Source organism: Bidens hawaiensis, unplaced genomic scaffold (assembly GCF_021521415.1).
Source record: "Bidens hawaiensis isolate Kalapana, Puna unplaced genomic scaffold, B.hawaiensis_p1.1 tig00003752_1, whole genome shotgun sequence".
Taxonomy (NCBI): Eukaryota; Viridiplantae; Streptophyta; class Magnoliopsida; order Asterales; family Asteraceae; genus Bidens; species Bidens hawaiensis.
The window spans coordinates 1,171,407-1,187,196 of NW_027491215.1; the positions used below are offsets into that span (position 1 = coordinate 1,171,407).

Below are 15,790 nucleotides of genomic sequence, written 5' to 3' on the forward strand. Positions count from 1 at the left end.
AGATGACCAAGTTAAAATACACGTGGGATTGGAGAATACGTCTTCAAACGGTCATGGCGGCTAGGGATCTCGAATTTGTAGGACTTGTTATTTTCATTTTCTATATAAACAAGGCTATTGAGAACGTTGTAGGACACACTCTGCACTCACAATTCTCACGCTAGTACTTAGCTTTCGTTCTCAATCGGTTCTCGAGCTGTAACCACCATTTTCATATTAATAAATTGAGACAGAGGATAACTTTCCCCTTTCGAGGCTTTTTTCAAAGATCCTTATCGAAATCCTATACTTTTCCTCGCTATATCGTTGCGTTTACATTTACTTTTATAGTATTCATGTACCTTGTTACTGAAAAACACACTATCTCATTTAACAAATTTGCTCAACTACTGCTTCGGTGATTTTTGAACAAAAGACATAAATTTAAATTTTCATATTATTTAAAAGGTCAACCAATCCAACCGGTAGGTATAGTTCAATTACAATTACAAAAACGTCACACACAAACATAATATATATGCATAAAAGAATTAAAAATGTTAATAATAGATAAATAAATGAAAACCCTCCCTTGTGACATAATATTATGATATGACCGTCGGCGAAGTAAACTCGGAGTCAATGCTACAGTTAAAGTTAAGTTAATATTTAGAAATCATCATTGATGCCATGTGGTCCTCTTAGGAGCTGTCGCCTTCATTTTATTTCCTCTATATATATTCACTCCAAGGTGGCACTACTCTCCCACCTTCACCACAACACCATCATGGGCAACTGCCAAGCTATTGATAATGCAAGTCTAGTGATACAACACCCAAACGGTAAAGCTGAGCGGTTGTATGCCGCCATCTCCGCCGCCGAGGTGATGAAGCTTAATCCCGGTAACTATGTGGCTCTCCTCCTTACTACCACCTTATATTCTTCCCGGACTCCGGCGAAACAGAATAACTCCGGTACTGGTGGTGTTAGCACCAACGCCCAGCCTCTCCGTGTTACTCGGATCAAACTTCTCCGACCTACTGAGAGTCTTAGCGTCGGTCATATCTATCGGCTCATCACCACCCAAGGTGTCTTTTTATTCAAAATTAGTTATTTTAATCATTTTTGTGTGAATTTAACATACTAGTCTTTCTATCTTTTTAATAAACTATGTGTTTGTTCGGCTTAAACAATTTCTTTTACAAAATAAGTGAAATAATATTTTCATAAAACAAAACTTATGCTTCTTTGGCTTAAACAATTTATTATGGAAAAAAGCAAAAATAATAAAAAGTATTTTTTATAAAACTAAACTTATGGTTATTTTTTCTCAAATGGTATTTTTATTTTAAAAAATATATATAAAGTTTAAGCCTTTAATTTTCATTATGTTGATTTTCCCTTGATATTGTTCTCCATCATTTCAATTAATTAAAATATTTTAAATAATTTACAGAGGTAATGAAAGGTTTAATGGCGAAGAAGAACGGAAAAATTAGTGATTATATGAAGAAACCGGTATCTACTGAAGAACTGGCCGGAAGAGCTGTACCGGCGGCTGTAACTGTAAGATCTAATCATCATTCGGAAAGAACACACCACCAGGTTAGAATCTAAATAAAATCATTAATCCTATGTTTACGTCTCATATTCAATAAACTTTGTACTAATAATGGACTTGATTTATACGCAGATGAAGAAATCGGAGAATAACCCAAGGACGGCGTCTCCGGCTCCGGCGAACTCATCGGCGGCTGCAATGAGGCCTAGAGGATGGCACCCATCGTTAAACAGTATCTCAGAAACATCAAGCTAGCTTAACAATAATCAAATGGCACTGTTAATATTGACCCTTATGATGAATTTTTAGTAATGGTTTCAGTTTTTGTATGAATCCTTTAGGATTATCATAATTAATTATTACAGTTTCTTGGAAAGAAGATGTTGACGTTTTTTTTAGTTTTTATTTGTAACGACCAACGAATAATGCACGTTTATCCGAGATAACTTAACGCAAAAGACAACCTCATACGTCTGTAATGCACGCAACTTTGGGTATTCCAAGCCCACGGTCTTCTATTGTTTGGAAAACGCCATCCAAAAGACCCACGACGATAAAACTGAAAAAAAACTATATTCAAATTTAAGATCATCCGGTCAAAATCTTCACTTTTTCTTTCATATAAGTTAAGTTAAAGCTTATTAGCTATTTTAATCTTTGTTGGTTTTAAATGAGTTTTTCTTAACTGCTTTTAAGACACTTTTTTTAATTTAATTAATTATTTTATATAGATGAAAAACTTGTGGTGAGGACTAGTCTTTTTTTTTTTCTAAATAATAAATTAATTTAAAATAGTAAATAATGTTGTATCTATAGTTTGGGAAAAAAAATAATGTTGTATTTATTTATAAAATTTTAAAATATAAGCTATGTTACATTTTAAGGTTCTTTTAAGAAAATTAGGAAAGCAATTATTGATTATTCACTTAATCTGCTCAAAAGTACAATTCCATTACAAATATGTACGAACTAGACTTTTATATGTTTGTTTTATATCAACACCACAATATTAAATGTTCAATAATCTACTTATACACTCAAGACTTAATACTATTATAGCATATTTTATTGCATCTATTATATCAATATTAAATGCCAATAAACTATTAGCAAACCCAACACTGATACCGGCACATTTAATAATGATAATGTGAGTTAAAAACAGCTGTTCAGGTTATATAAACGGAGTTTTTTTTTTATCAAAATAGGGTGAGTGGAAAAAATATTTACCAATATAGGTAATTTGAAAAGTATTTATCAAAATAGGTTAAAATTACATTTCTCTCGAGTTTTTTTTATCAAAATAGGATGGATGGAAAATTTATTTATCAATATAGGTGATTTAAAAAGTATTTATCAAAATATGTTAAAGTTACTTTTTTCTCACTCTAAACCTATTGAATACAAATATTTACTAAAAAAACTTATTTCTTAATTAGAAATTTAAAAAATAAACTTTCTTTTTAGAAAAACCATTTTAAATTAAATAAATTCTCCTTTTCTTGCTCGTCATTTTAACGATGTATTATTTAACATATAAATATTAATTATTTGTTATTTATGATTATAAATAATTGTTTTTAGATCATTTTTAAATAAGTTCTTATTTAAATGTTTTCTTTAGTCTAGGAATATCGTCGCACTAAGAAACATTTTTTATTAGGACTTAAAAAAAAATAATTTAGCAAAAATTTAAAATTTGGGCTTTATTTTATATAAATCAGTTGTCTTAAGCATATTTTTCTTTAATGAAAAATTTGTTCATTTTTCTAAATAAGTAAAATAAAGAATCTAGAAAAACTCACAAAAAAAAATCGTAATATGCCCAAAAAGATATCAGTACATCGATCGAAGAATAAAAATGAGTGTCGATACCGGTCTCGATAATACGATACACGTACCGACATTGTTCGGTCGGAACCGGTTCAATCATTCGTGAAGGTACATGTGCGGTACCGAAACTCGTATAACTTACGTTTCAAAATAAACTATGTTTTCAACAAAATTTACACCTAAACAGTAAGAAAAAACCTATATTATTTATACCGGCCTTTCTTTTAATATATATTAGAAAATAATATAACATCTACATGTAAAAATACATATAACTAAACCTATGTATAAGAAAAGTATATAAATAATTTATTTTAATATGCTTTTTAAATAAGTTAATTTAAAAAGTTCATAGTTTAAAAAAAACATTTTAAACACTTACGGCTATTTTTTAAATTGTTAAGATATGACCAAAATTAAGAACAAGAAAAAAAAAGAAATTTTATATACTAACCACTTAATCTTATATTTATAAGTCTAATGTATTTGACATGTTTAGTGTTTATTAGACCATGTGTAGTCATAAAGCTCCACTACCAGGGGTTATGCGTCACGTGGCGCCCAGTCAGAGTTATGGTTGTGTACAAAAACAGGCTGTAGTCATAACTCTCCACTACCAGGGGTTATGCGCCACGTGGCGCCCAATCATTATTAATTTAATTTTTTTTTTAAATACTAAATCATTTAAATAAATTAACATAAAATTAAAAATTACATTAAACTTTCAAATAAAAAATACATTAAACTAAATTAAAAATTACATTAAACTTCCACGTGGCGCCGTGCAATGTACGCGGCCATTTGCGGGTCATACATTTGCGGGACGAGTACGGTTGGCGTCGGGGCGGTAGATTGGTTCGGTTGCCTTGACGGGCATATTGGCCGAAACCGAGAATATTTTGGTTGTTGTTTGGAAACATTTTGGTAGAAATATTTGTGTAAAAGATATAAATTGGTATAGAAGTAGAAGGAGTGTGTTAAAAAAATGAGTTTGGTTTGTTTATATAGTATAAATATAATTAATATATATATATATATATATATATATTTAAATCTAACGGCTCCAACGGCTAGTTTTTTTGATTTCTGTGCCACCATGCGCGTTTTGTATACAACGCACCAAAAAAAACAATTATCATAACGCAGGGGGGGCGGTGTACCCCGCGTTTTCACCCAAAACGCTAGCCACAACGCTAGCAGTACACATGGTCTTATAAAATAAATGTATTTGATAGGATTAGAGTAAGAAAAATGTAACTTTAATCTATTATGGTAAATACTTTTCAAATCACCTATATTGGTAAATAATTTTTCCATCCACCCTATTTTGATAAAAAAAACACTATATAAACGTTATTTTAACATCATTATACTTGAGTAAGTATTTTAAGACGAGATGTTAATTTTTCATATTGATTTTGATGGATGTTAAAAAAAAAGGTTTCTTATAAATCATAATCCTAATAAGTGAGTGTTTAGGATTGTTTATTTTCATTAACTTATAACTTATTAACTTTTTAAAAAAGAATAAGGTGTTTAGGATTGTTTTTAATGAGAAAGAGAAAAGTCAATATTTGTAACTTAGTACTTAATGAAAAATTATAAGGAGGTACAATAAGGAATCCCAAACAGTGACAAACACCCCCTAAGTTAACATTTTGTATATAAAAGTTTCAAATATCATATTGGAACAATTATTTTAACTTTTGACATATAACATTAACTAGGGGTGTTAGTTGTGTCGGGTTGGCGGGTTGACGAGTTGATATGTTTCGGGTTGGCGGGTTGAGATTCTTCAGCCCTAACCCAACCCATATATTTATTCACGACAATGTCGTGTCATGTCAACCCATTTAAATTCGTTTCAGGTCGTGTTCGGGTCGTATTTCGGGTCAATCTTTTTTTTGCGTTCACTTACGAATATGAGTAATTCCTAGTTACTTAATAATAACCTAAATAATCGATTACTCTTATGCATACAAAACATTTTAAAAATTTGTGAATCACAAATTGTGATATATCTAATTGTTTTTGTGTATACATCTTTAATTTCCAATTAATAAACTTAGGTTCACATGTTTTGCTCAAGATAAGAACAAACAAATGAAAATAATAAAAAAAATAGACGGTCTGAACTAATAAAATAAAATATTGAAAGTGAAAATTGGATAAAAATATTTTAAAAGTAATTATTTTAACTTTTAGAAATAGATATATGAAAAATAATAAATCAAAGTATTTAACTTTAAAATTTAACACTTCTTATTAGTGGCGGATATAGACCAAAATCTCAGGGTAACGTTCAAAATTTTTTTTTACCGTATTTCATACTATGTAAACAATTTTTTTTACCATATTTCATAAAATAACAAAATTTTTTTTTACCGTAATTCATACAATAACCGAAATTTTTACACTTTCTATACTTCATACAATAATGCCTTTTAATTTAGTGTTGGACGACAACCAAATAAATTTCAAATTACCCGACCAAAAGACACGAAACTGTATGGTGGTGGGTTACAGTGGTGACGAGTGGTGGTGAGTAGGGCGGTGGTGAAGTGGGTGAGCGGCGGTGGCGCACGGAGTGTTGTGGTGGTGATGGATGACACATGGTGGAGGTGATGATGTAGTGGTGGTGGTGTTTGGTTACGATGATGGTGGTGGATGGTGTTTAGTGGCGGTGGTAGTGGTGGTGATTAGTGGTAGTGTGGTGGTCGGCGATGGTGAGAAACAGAAGAAGAAGAAAGAATGAAGAAGAAGAACGGTCAATTAATTTTTTTTCCGGATATTTTATGACCCATCGCGATACGCGATGGGTCAAACACATTTGGATAGCGTATCGCCACCCAAATGGACATCAATTAGGGCTTGACCCCATCGCGGTATGCGATGGGGTGTGAAGGGACGTCATCGCGTATAGCGATGACGTCAGCCATGTTGGGTACACCACCCTCCGTCGCGATACGCGATGGAGTTGTTGCTAAGCCCATCGCGTATCACGATGCGCTTTGTTAACAGAAAGTTTTGCACTAAAATGGGTCCGGACATTTTCTGACCCGACCACTTTTCGGCATCTCGAAATCACCTGAACACGTTTCCGAACTCAAACATACTTTTCTTACCTGGAAAGACGTGTAATTGACCAAACTCTTACCGAACTTCATGAACTTCCAACTCTTCAAACAAGTTTCCCCACACTTGATGTTTGTTGCACAAAACTCAAGACGACAATTAATACAAGACTCAAAAAAATGAAAATAAACTGGACAGACACTTAAAACCCTGGGTTGCCTTCCGTAAGCGCTGAATTTCATGTCTACAGCTAGACAGTGCCTCAAACTCAATTGTCTTCATAAACACGGTGAGGTAACAATAAAACTCACTGATTCCTGGTCCATCTCATGAATATCCTTCATTTCCAAATATCACTTCATCTATAGCCAGTCACCACTTGTCTCACATGGTCATCAAAATCCTCACTCTCATATTGACCATGGTTTCCAACTCTCACAACCGAATACGTGCCCGTCCACTTACTTTTCAACTTACCCGGGAAAAGTTTCATCATCGTGTTGTATAACCAAACCTTTTGTCCAACTTCAAAATTCTTCAACGGATATTAGTATCATAACTTTTTTCATCTTTGTCGTGTAAGCGGAAGAACAATCATATGCCTCGTCCCTCAACTATTCAATTTCACACATAGCTAACTTCCTTGCCCTACCTGCATCATCATAATCGATGTTAACCTGTTTAGTAGCCCAATATGCTCCTTGTGCAATCTCTACCGGTAAATGACAATCCTTTCCATACACAAGTCTATAAGGAGTGGTTCCAATTAGCGATTTATGTAACACCCCGGCTAAAGCGGAATACGCCCGAGTGTGATGTACAGGCTCAAAACACATGTGACTATATTAAGTGACAATATTATCATTAATTTATTTAAATAATAAGTACTCAAGTTTGGAAGTAAACGAAATACAAAGAAACGCACATTTAAGGAATTTGTCCATTTAAGTTGAATATCCTAAGTACTAATGTCTTTGTCACGGCAGCATCCTCTAAATAAGATACCTGTAGCATATATATGAAATAATGCCAACTAAATGAATAGTTGGTGAGTTCACACAAGTTTTGATATAAATACATAAAAATCTACAATTCCATGAACAAGTGTAAATGAGCAAGTAAGGTCCTTTACAGTTGGGATTCTGCACCAATGTACTCGGATAATAGCACAAGTAAGTGTCTTTTCTGTTGGTAACAACCAACGTACTCAGATCGGGGGTCCCTATTCCACTCATAACATCGAGGTCCTGAGTGCGTAGGGGAGCGTATAATCATACTTAATGAGGAAATCATGAGCATGAAATCTTTGAGCAAAGTAAGCAAATAAACACGCAAGTCTATGTAACGAATTGTAGTTTTTAAATAACGAATAAAAAAAATTGTAACTTGGATATGATATATATGCTACCCCCAAAAGTAATAAAAAAGTAAAAAGGGGGTGTGAGAAAATCATCTTGAAGTTGAAGACAAATTAAAATAAAACTGAAAGCGCGTAAAAGAAGCCGAAGCAATTGAACTTCACGAACTAAAATTAAAAGTACAAAATAAAATATTAACTAACGACTTATAAAAAAAGTAGATAACTCCGGTTTTTGGGATTTTAAAGTGTTGAATGTACATTTTATTATGGAGTTGGATATTATAATATTATTTTATACGTTAACGAATTTTAACGAATTATTAATTTAATATCAGTTTAAATTTAAATTACGAGATTAATACTGAGTTTGATAATTATAACGTTTATGAAATTTTGATGTTAACGGTATATTTTATTTTGAACAACGAATATATTAACAAAGTTTAAAGTTTACGAACGAAAGTATATATATATATATAATATGCTTTACGAGTTTAAACAAGACTTGACGAGTTTGAAATTTACAACGATTATGAATTATGGATCTTTAACAGAGTTTTAGCTTGAAAATAATTATGTTAGCGTATTATAAAGTTTAACGAATTAATAGTTTTTCATATAATATTAATTGGGTTTCTAATGGTAAACTTAACGAAAAAGAAAGTCGGGTTTTTAAAAGTTTAGTTTTTGAATGCAAATGCTAAAAAAGAGTTGAAACAATTATTAGTTAACTTTAAAAGATTTTTATTTAATTTTTTACAATTTTTAATAAATTTTATTTGATTTTTAACATAATATAAAAAGCTTTAAAAAAATGGAAACAAAAACTGCTAAGACCCGGATTCGAACCCAGGTTCTTGTGGCCAAACCAAAGTGACTCACCCACTAGATCAGATTGTTAACTTGGTAATAATACGAAAACAATTTATTATATGCTATTACCCAGATTAATCATCTTCTTCATGAAACCCTAGATTCAGTACTCTCAAATTATTTCATGTTTGATTAATTTATGTTAGGAGTTTTGTTAATTGGCTAAAAACGAATCAAAACTATATAATTATTACCTCGTATGGTGTCGGATTGATGACGAACGGAACTCGCCGGAAAACGGGTTTCGCCGGAACGAATAGAGGTTTTAAAGGGTGTATTAGATAGAGACGAGGGTGTGAGCGAGTTTAGACGAAGCCTAGGGTCCTATTCTTAGGCTCAATTTGGTCGTATTACGTTTAATGGATCATTATTAAAATTTAAAAATTTCCGACGATTTACCCGGATTCAAATCCGTGATTTAAGGCTGTTATAATTGGTTAATTATCTTAATTATTGATATTAGTTAGTGGAGAAACGCGTTGGATCAAATATTAAATCCGAAAACGCGTTAAAAGTTGGTATACGAAGTCGCCGGAAAGGCACGGGAAAATCGGGGATGATGGGCTGTTGTTGCTGCATTTTATTATTATTATTATTATTATTATTATTATTATTATTATTATTATTATAAACACAATTTACACAAGTAGCCCCTGAACTTTAAACTAACCTTAAAAATTAAATATAAAATATATTTACAATATAAACCTTTAACTTTAAAATGTTTTATATATAAAAGAAAAGATTATTTTCTTGAATAACTTTCGAATTACACCCGGATAGTTTGGGCTCGTTTAAGTAAGGACTCGGCATTTCGTTGTTTGAGCAAAATCAATAGAGAACGAATGAAATGTAATTTAAATTATCGTGAATAGTGTATAAATAATAAACGAATAATATGAATATATCGAAACATCAAAGTAAAGTCGGTTGATGAACATAATGGAAATACATAAAATAAAACTTGAAATATATTTATATTTATCCATATATTCATAAATAAAACCGAAAATTTAAAACGGGTCAGATTTTCGGGTTTGTAAAGTAACGAATGTTACAGGACTTACAACTTTTGAAAATTTCGCCCCGAAATTAAAATAAAAATAATTATTTAAAAGAAAACAACTAATATACAGAGTTGTTAGAAGTTTTAACAATTTTATACATTAAAATAAAATAACATCGATCTTTGAATGACCCAAAAGAACGCCATAAATAGAAAATATGACAATGACACATATATATAGGATGTACCAGCGGCGTATCTACAATACCCTTATCATATTGTATTTGTCCCGTTCCCCAAAATCATTCCAAAATCCGAGTTATTTCACACAACCGGACTTATTATATTTTCCATGCGAGAACTTGATAATTACGTGTCGACCCATAGTTACCTTTATGGTCGGATGGTCCACATAATTTGCCCTATTATGTGGCTTTTAAGACATAAACATTAGTTAAATAAATAAATAAAATTCTCATATGTAACGTTGAAAATAAAAAAACACAATGAATTAAAAGGGTAAAAATATTTCAAAACATATTGTTATACCATTGAGGTCAAGGATAACGCGAAAACATGAAATCTTCATGTCTAACCAAGTAAACGATGTTGTAAACGAAATAAACGAGGCAATAAAAATAATGAACAAAAACATTGAAATTATGAACATTGTAACGTGTAATTGAAATCACCCACTTGAATGGGTATAATGGGCATTCCCGGATCTTGTAGCTTGGGTGGAAGGGAACCCGAAAGAATTACACTCACAGTATCAGTATAATCGATCTGTTTGGGAATCTTATGACTCCTTTTTTGTGTGCACAACTCTTTCAAGTACTTAGCATAGGCGGGAATATGTTTTATGGCATCTAAAAGGGGTATATTAATTTTAACTTGTTTAAATGTTTCCCACATTTCTTCTTGTTGCGGGCCCCTTTTTGATCCCATCTTCGCTATAGATGGCGCCAACAAAGCATCGGGATAGGGGACGGTTTTCACCTTCTCCTTAGGGGTTGTTTGTGTTATCTCTCGGACCGGTTTATTAGTATTCGTTTCACTTTTATTAGATTCAGTTAATTTTACTGGTTCCGGCTCGTCATCACTGACGAGATTTTCATCAATTTCTTCCACCACCCCCTTAACCAATGGTGGTGGAACCCCAACTTTGTTATCATACTTTTTCCCATTTCTTAAAATACTTACCTGGTTAACGTGCTTTTTCGAACTCGAGCTGTAGTGGTTCGGGTTGACCGTAGTGTCACTCGGGAGTTGACCCGCATTCTTCTGCAATCTTGCCATATCTGCTGCGAGCTGACCAATCTGCTTTAACATTGCCTCTGACGATTTATTCCGTAACTCGAACTGTTGCTTCATTTCAGCCTTATGGTATGTCATAACCTTCATCAATGCATCCAACTTTGAGTGCACCGACTCATCCGCATTTCCCGAGGACCCTTTCTGCTGGTTCTGACTACCCGATGAGTTTCCACCTCGGTTACCGTCTCTGTTATACCCCTAATTCTGATTATACGAACCCTGCTAATAACCGTCGTGGCAGTAATTTCCCTGCGATCTGTTCTGGATCGATCCCTAAAAGTTCGGGTTCTATTGTGTAGACGCGTTCCCATAACGAAAGTTCAGGTGATTCCTCAAGCTTGGGTGATAAGTGTTTGAATTAAACCCTTAGCCCTTGGAATCCCCGTAAGCATAGTTAACCTCCTCGGGCTCATCCTCCTTGTCATCATAAAACTCGGGGCAATTTTCTGACTTATGCCCGAGCTCACCACACTCTTCACATACCGGGAATTTCACTCCAACTTTACCAACCTCTTTCTGTTTACCCTTTCGGAACCCGCCCGGTTCACGTTCTAACTCAACAATTATTTTATATTCACTCGTGACTGACTTACTGATCTGGGAGAAGTATCGTGTCTTCGTCTTTCTGTTGCTGCCTCTGCTTTAGAGTCTTCACACATGAATTCCAAAAAATCCCAATCATCTTCCTCGGGTTGGTTCAAAAGTTGACCATTACACGAGTGATGTACATAAAATTAAACATCTTTTATACATCAAATACGCTCCAATCTATGGTATTTCTTGGGAATTTTAGTTAAGAAATGACACTTAACTTGTTTAATTTGAATTTCCAGGGATAAACGAGCTAATAAAAGAGAAGCGGGCAATTTTCTAGAAGAAATGGCGATGAAATGCACTTCCAGCGCTAAGCATGCCCCATGCCCAGGAAGACACAGCCCAATGCATAGTCAGGCACATCCACGTGCTCATTCAGGCACAACCTGATGTCTACTATAACAAATAGAAAAGTACAATTTGTCATCTAGCAAGGTCAAGCACATCCATGTGCCTACTTTGGAACAGCCCGATGCCTAACATGATGGAAGCAAAAAGGACTGTCGTCGGCCACAAGGGTTCACACAACCCATGCTTGAATTGGCACACCCGATGGTCAAATGTGTGCACATGCTTCAAGTACAAAGATATTCAATTAGAGATTTGGGGACCAACATGGGCTGTGCCGAATTTGGCATGCCCTATGCCTCTTGCAGCAGTTTGCCTATAAATTGGCTTTTTGTGTTCTCTTCTAAACACACCGAATTACATACACAAAAACACTCCCTTATCACCATAATTCCAGAAGATTGAAGGCAAGAAGAAGCTCTTGAAGATCCATACAACATCAAGAAGGAGTTCTAGCATTCACATAATCATCTAGCTTGGTTCTTGGGTTAGATTATCTTAAAGTTAATTATGAATGCTATGTTCTTTCATTTTGATGTATATTTCATTATTATCATGAGCTAAACTCTTCATATCACCTTAACTTATGATGGAACTTGATAACTTTTGATGGTTTGAAATAATATATGGTAATTTTATGTTGAAATAATGACTAATTCTTGGTTATCCTTTGATGAAATATTGTGTTTAAACAATTGAAATTAATATACAAGAATTATAAATGGTATATCTTGTTATGTTGAAAGACTGTTGATTTTATCATTTATTTATAAATGTTGTACTTGCAACTTTATAACTTTTAATCTAGAAATAGTTAAAATAATTCTTTAATATTAACATAAAAATTGGTTAAACACATATCCTCATGTTTAGATTTGAAAAGATTGAACATTTGTTATGAATTGATATTCTGGTTAAGTAATATTATAAGTATTTTGTTAACACAACTATTTTGGTAGTATACTTGAGTTGAAAATTCATTAATTAAAGGAATACTTGAAGTTTGTCTATTTTAATCAACCATAGGTGGATTAGGTGTTTTTCATGTGATCTTTCCGAACGGTTGTTAGATTTGAGTTTCGTAATTGAATGATAATCTATATCTTTAAATTTCAACATAAAGGTTCACTTACAATTATGATTTGAGGTGATTAGTTTGTATAATTCATACTAGTTTTCAAAAAAAATCAAAGGAATAGTTATCTATAACTAGTGACTACTCTTTTCCATAAATAAATTAAAAGAGTGAATTTATCATATATTTGAATTTACCATCATAAGAAGTCAAGTGGATTCTAAAGTTAAGGTGATAGCTTTTAAATCTTGAATCGTTCCATTATCATATTTTTGCTTGTTTTGTATTATTGTTATAAGTCACATTAAAAATTATTTCTAAAAAAACAAAAACTTTTAAGATATTTCTTACGGTTATCTTAAAATGCAAAGATTTAATATTGGAATTTACGTGTCCACGGATTGATACTCGGTTCTTACCGCGACTATATTACTTACACGATTGGTACATTAGCCATTTGTGTGTGTTTTATCAAGTTTAAGTGAAAACCCATTTTTTAAAACCCGACAAAGTGTGAAAAAACTTTAATATATATATATATATATATATATATATATATATATATATATATATCTCACACACACATCAGCGAGGCTTTCAAGTGTTTTCTGTCCTCGTATGCCAACCTATCAACAAAAAACCTCACCAATTTCCACAATTCAATCTGGTGATGTGGACATTTTCTGATCATTTCTTTGAATCGGGTGAATGCCTCGTGAAATAATTCGCCCGATAACTGTGAAAAGTGACGAATTTTCATTCCGGCCTCGTTTGTCTTCGATTGCGGATAATACTCGTTCAAGAACACCTGCTGCATCTTGGCCCAATTCCCAATATTGTGCATTGGTAGCGAGTTAAACCAGTGTTTTGCTTTATATTTTAGGGAAAACGGGAATAACCGCAACCGAACCTCATCCTGATCAAACGTACCATCACCATCGACCCGCAAATAGCCGAAAAATCAGACAAATGAGAATACGGGTCTTCAGTAGCCATACCGTGAAAGTGTGGTACAATGTTAATATAAGATGGCCGGGACATAGAAGTCTGCTGTCCCAGCACTCGCTCATGTGGAACAATCGGGGATGCTAGTCTGAAATAGCCTGTCTGAATTGACTGTTAACACCCTGAACCGGGGCTACAAAATTTCTCATTCGCACCCTGGGATTCAGCAAACCTCCTCTGTTCACCTGAATACCCTGACCTCTTTCAACCTGTTCTGCCCAGTTAACTCTGTTTCGACCTATAATGTTCCTTCTCCCATTTCTGTTAACCGCATCACCCTGTCTCTGATTTATCGGTTCTTCCACTACTTCATCCCAATTTTCTTCACCCTCATTTTCCATCTCAAAACCCTTATTCTTCCTTCGCCAATTCACCTCTTCATTACCCTCAAAACCTTGACCCGCATCCTGTTCTTCCCCATCTTCTTCATCTTCTGAATTCATACTGGGGCGATCATCTTCAAGATTGATACGAACTCTGCATCTCAGAGTGTTATGTGGTACTGATGGTTCGGCTCGATCGGCATCCTGGTTTCGGTTTTGGGTTCTAGAAAAACGAGCTGAGTTATTCGGGTTGTTTTGCTGGTTGGTATTTAATGGTGGAAGTTAGCTATTGTTGGGTTGGTTATTGTTGTCTGGGTGAAAAGCATTGTTTTATGGGAGTTGGTTTGGGTCTTGGTTTAGGTTGTCATTCTGGGTTTGACCCTCCATTTCTGAATTTTTGTTCTGAACTCTGTTCTATCGAGCTAATCTTTCAATTTCGGGCTCAAAAACAAGCGGTGCCTGTCTGCCCGAGTTTTGGGTGTGCATAAACCTGTTACCTGCACAAACAACACACCCCGCGTAAAATGGAAAAATAAAAATTAAACTAAAAACTAAAATTAAAACTAAACTAAACTAAAATAAAGACAAAAATCAAATAACACGAAAAACATTAAGCGCACTAACTCCCCGGCAATGGCGCCATTTTGATGCTAGAATGTCGCTATCTAGTAAAAAACACTTATAATAAGTTCCTAATCACCTAAGCAAGCTAGGGTAAGTAGGGCATCGAACCCAAGGAGTATGTCATCGTGTAAACAAGTTTCAGTATTATGAAGTAGTAAGTTTTACATCTGATCACACAAGCAAATAAGTTGGTTATAATAATGATTAAGAAAATTAACGAATTCAAGCAATTAACGAATTCAAGCAATTAACAAAGAAGACTCATCCCTGGGGTTCAAGAATGTAATTAAACAGTTTCTCATGCAACCTAACAGATTAATTATCACAGACTGACTAAAGACTGGTTAACGAGTTAAACCTTAGGCACCAACAATCGCTAACACAAGGCGCTGGTTATCAAACGGTTTCTGCCAGTGTGACTCAACTAAGGGAAATTGTGTGCGTCATTGTATTCAATCTAGTTAAACAACCATATGAGAAATTACCATAGCAACCGACAAACTGATCGTTCTGATCAACGTAAACCTAAACCAATTGAATGCACATCAATACTAAATATCAATACTCATAGATCAATCAAAGATAATTACAAATAGTATGTTTATGGTTATAATTAAAACTGAAATAAATACAAACTCTACATCTCGAGAATGGATCGGAGAGATTAGCCGAGCCTCGACGTCATGAAATCGTCAATAATGATGAAATATAACATGTACTTGGCCTCTGTATGATGGAATCGCCCTCTGTGTGCTCTGGAAATTTCCAGGTTCAAGATAATCGAAGATAGGCTCGTCTCTGATGAAAATGATATAAA

The 15,790-nt window shown here is 33.6% G+C and overlaps 1 protein-coding gene across 1 annotated transcript; it reads left to right on the plus strand.

Moving 5' to 3' along the window:
• Positions 1–746: 746 nt before the first annotated feature.
• Positions 747–1,919, plus strand: LOC143624274 (uncharacterized). The gene is made up of 3 exons (XM_077094984.1): positions 747–1,067; positions 1,436–1,584; positions 1,673–1,919. The coding sequence occupies exons 1-3, from the start codon at positions 767–769 to the stop codon at positions 1,793–1,795; spliced, it is 573 nt and encodes a 190-aa protein (XP_076951099.1). The 5' UTR covers positions 747–766; the 3' UTR covers positions 1,796–1,919.
• Positions 1,920–15,790: the final 13,871 nt, after the last annotated feature.

Bases quoted from the DNA above. Each gene is read 5' to 3' on its own strand.
- LOC143624274 (XM_077094984.1), top strand. From the start codon at position 767: ATGGGCAACTGCCAAGCTATTGATAATGCAAGTCTAGTGATACAACAC. The intron at 1,068-1,435 runs GTGTCTTTTTAT...AATAATTTACAG, and splicing joins TCGGCTCATCACCACCCAAG to AGGTAATGAAAGGTTTAATG. The intron at 1,585-1,672 runs GTTAGAATCTAA...ATTTATACGCAG, and splicing joins CGGAAAGAACACACCACCAG to ATGAAGAAATCGGAGAATAA.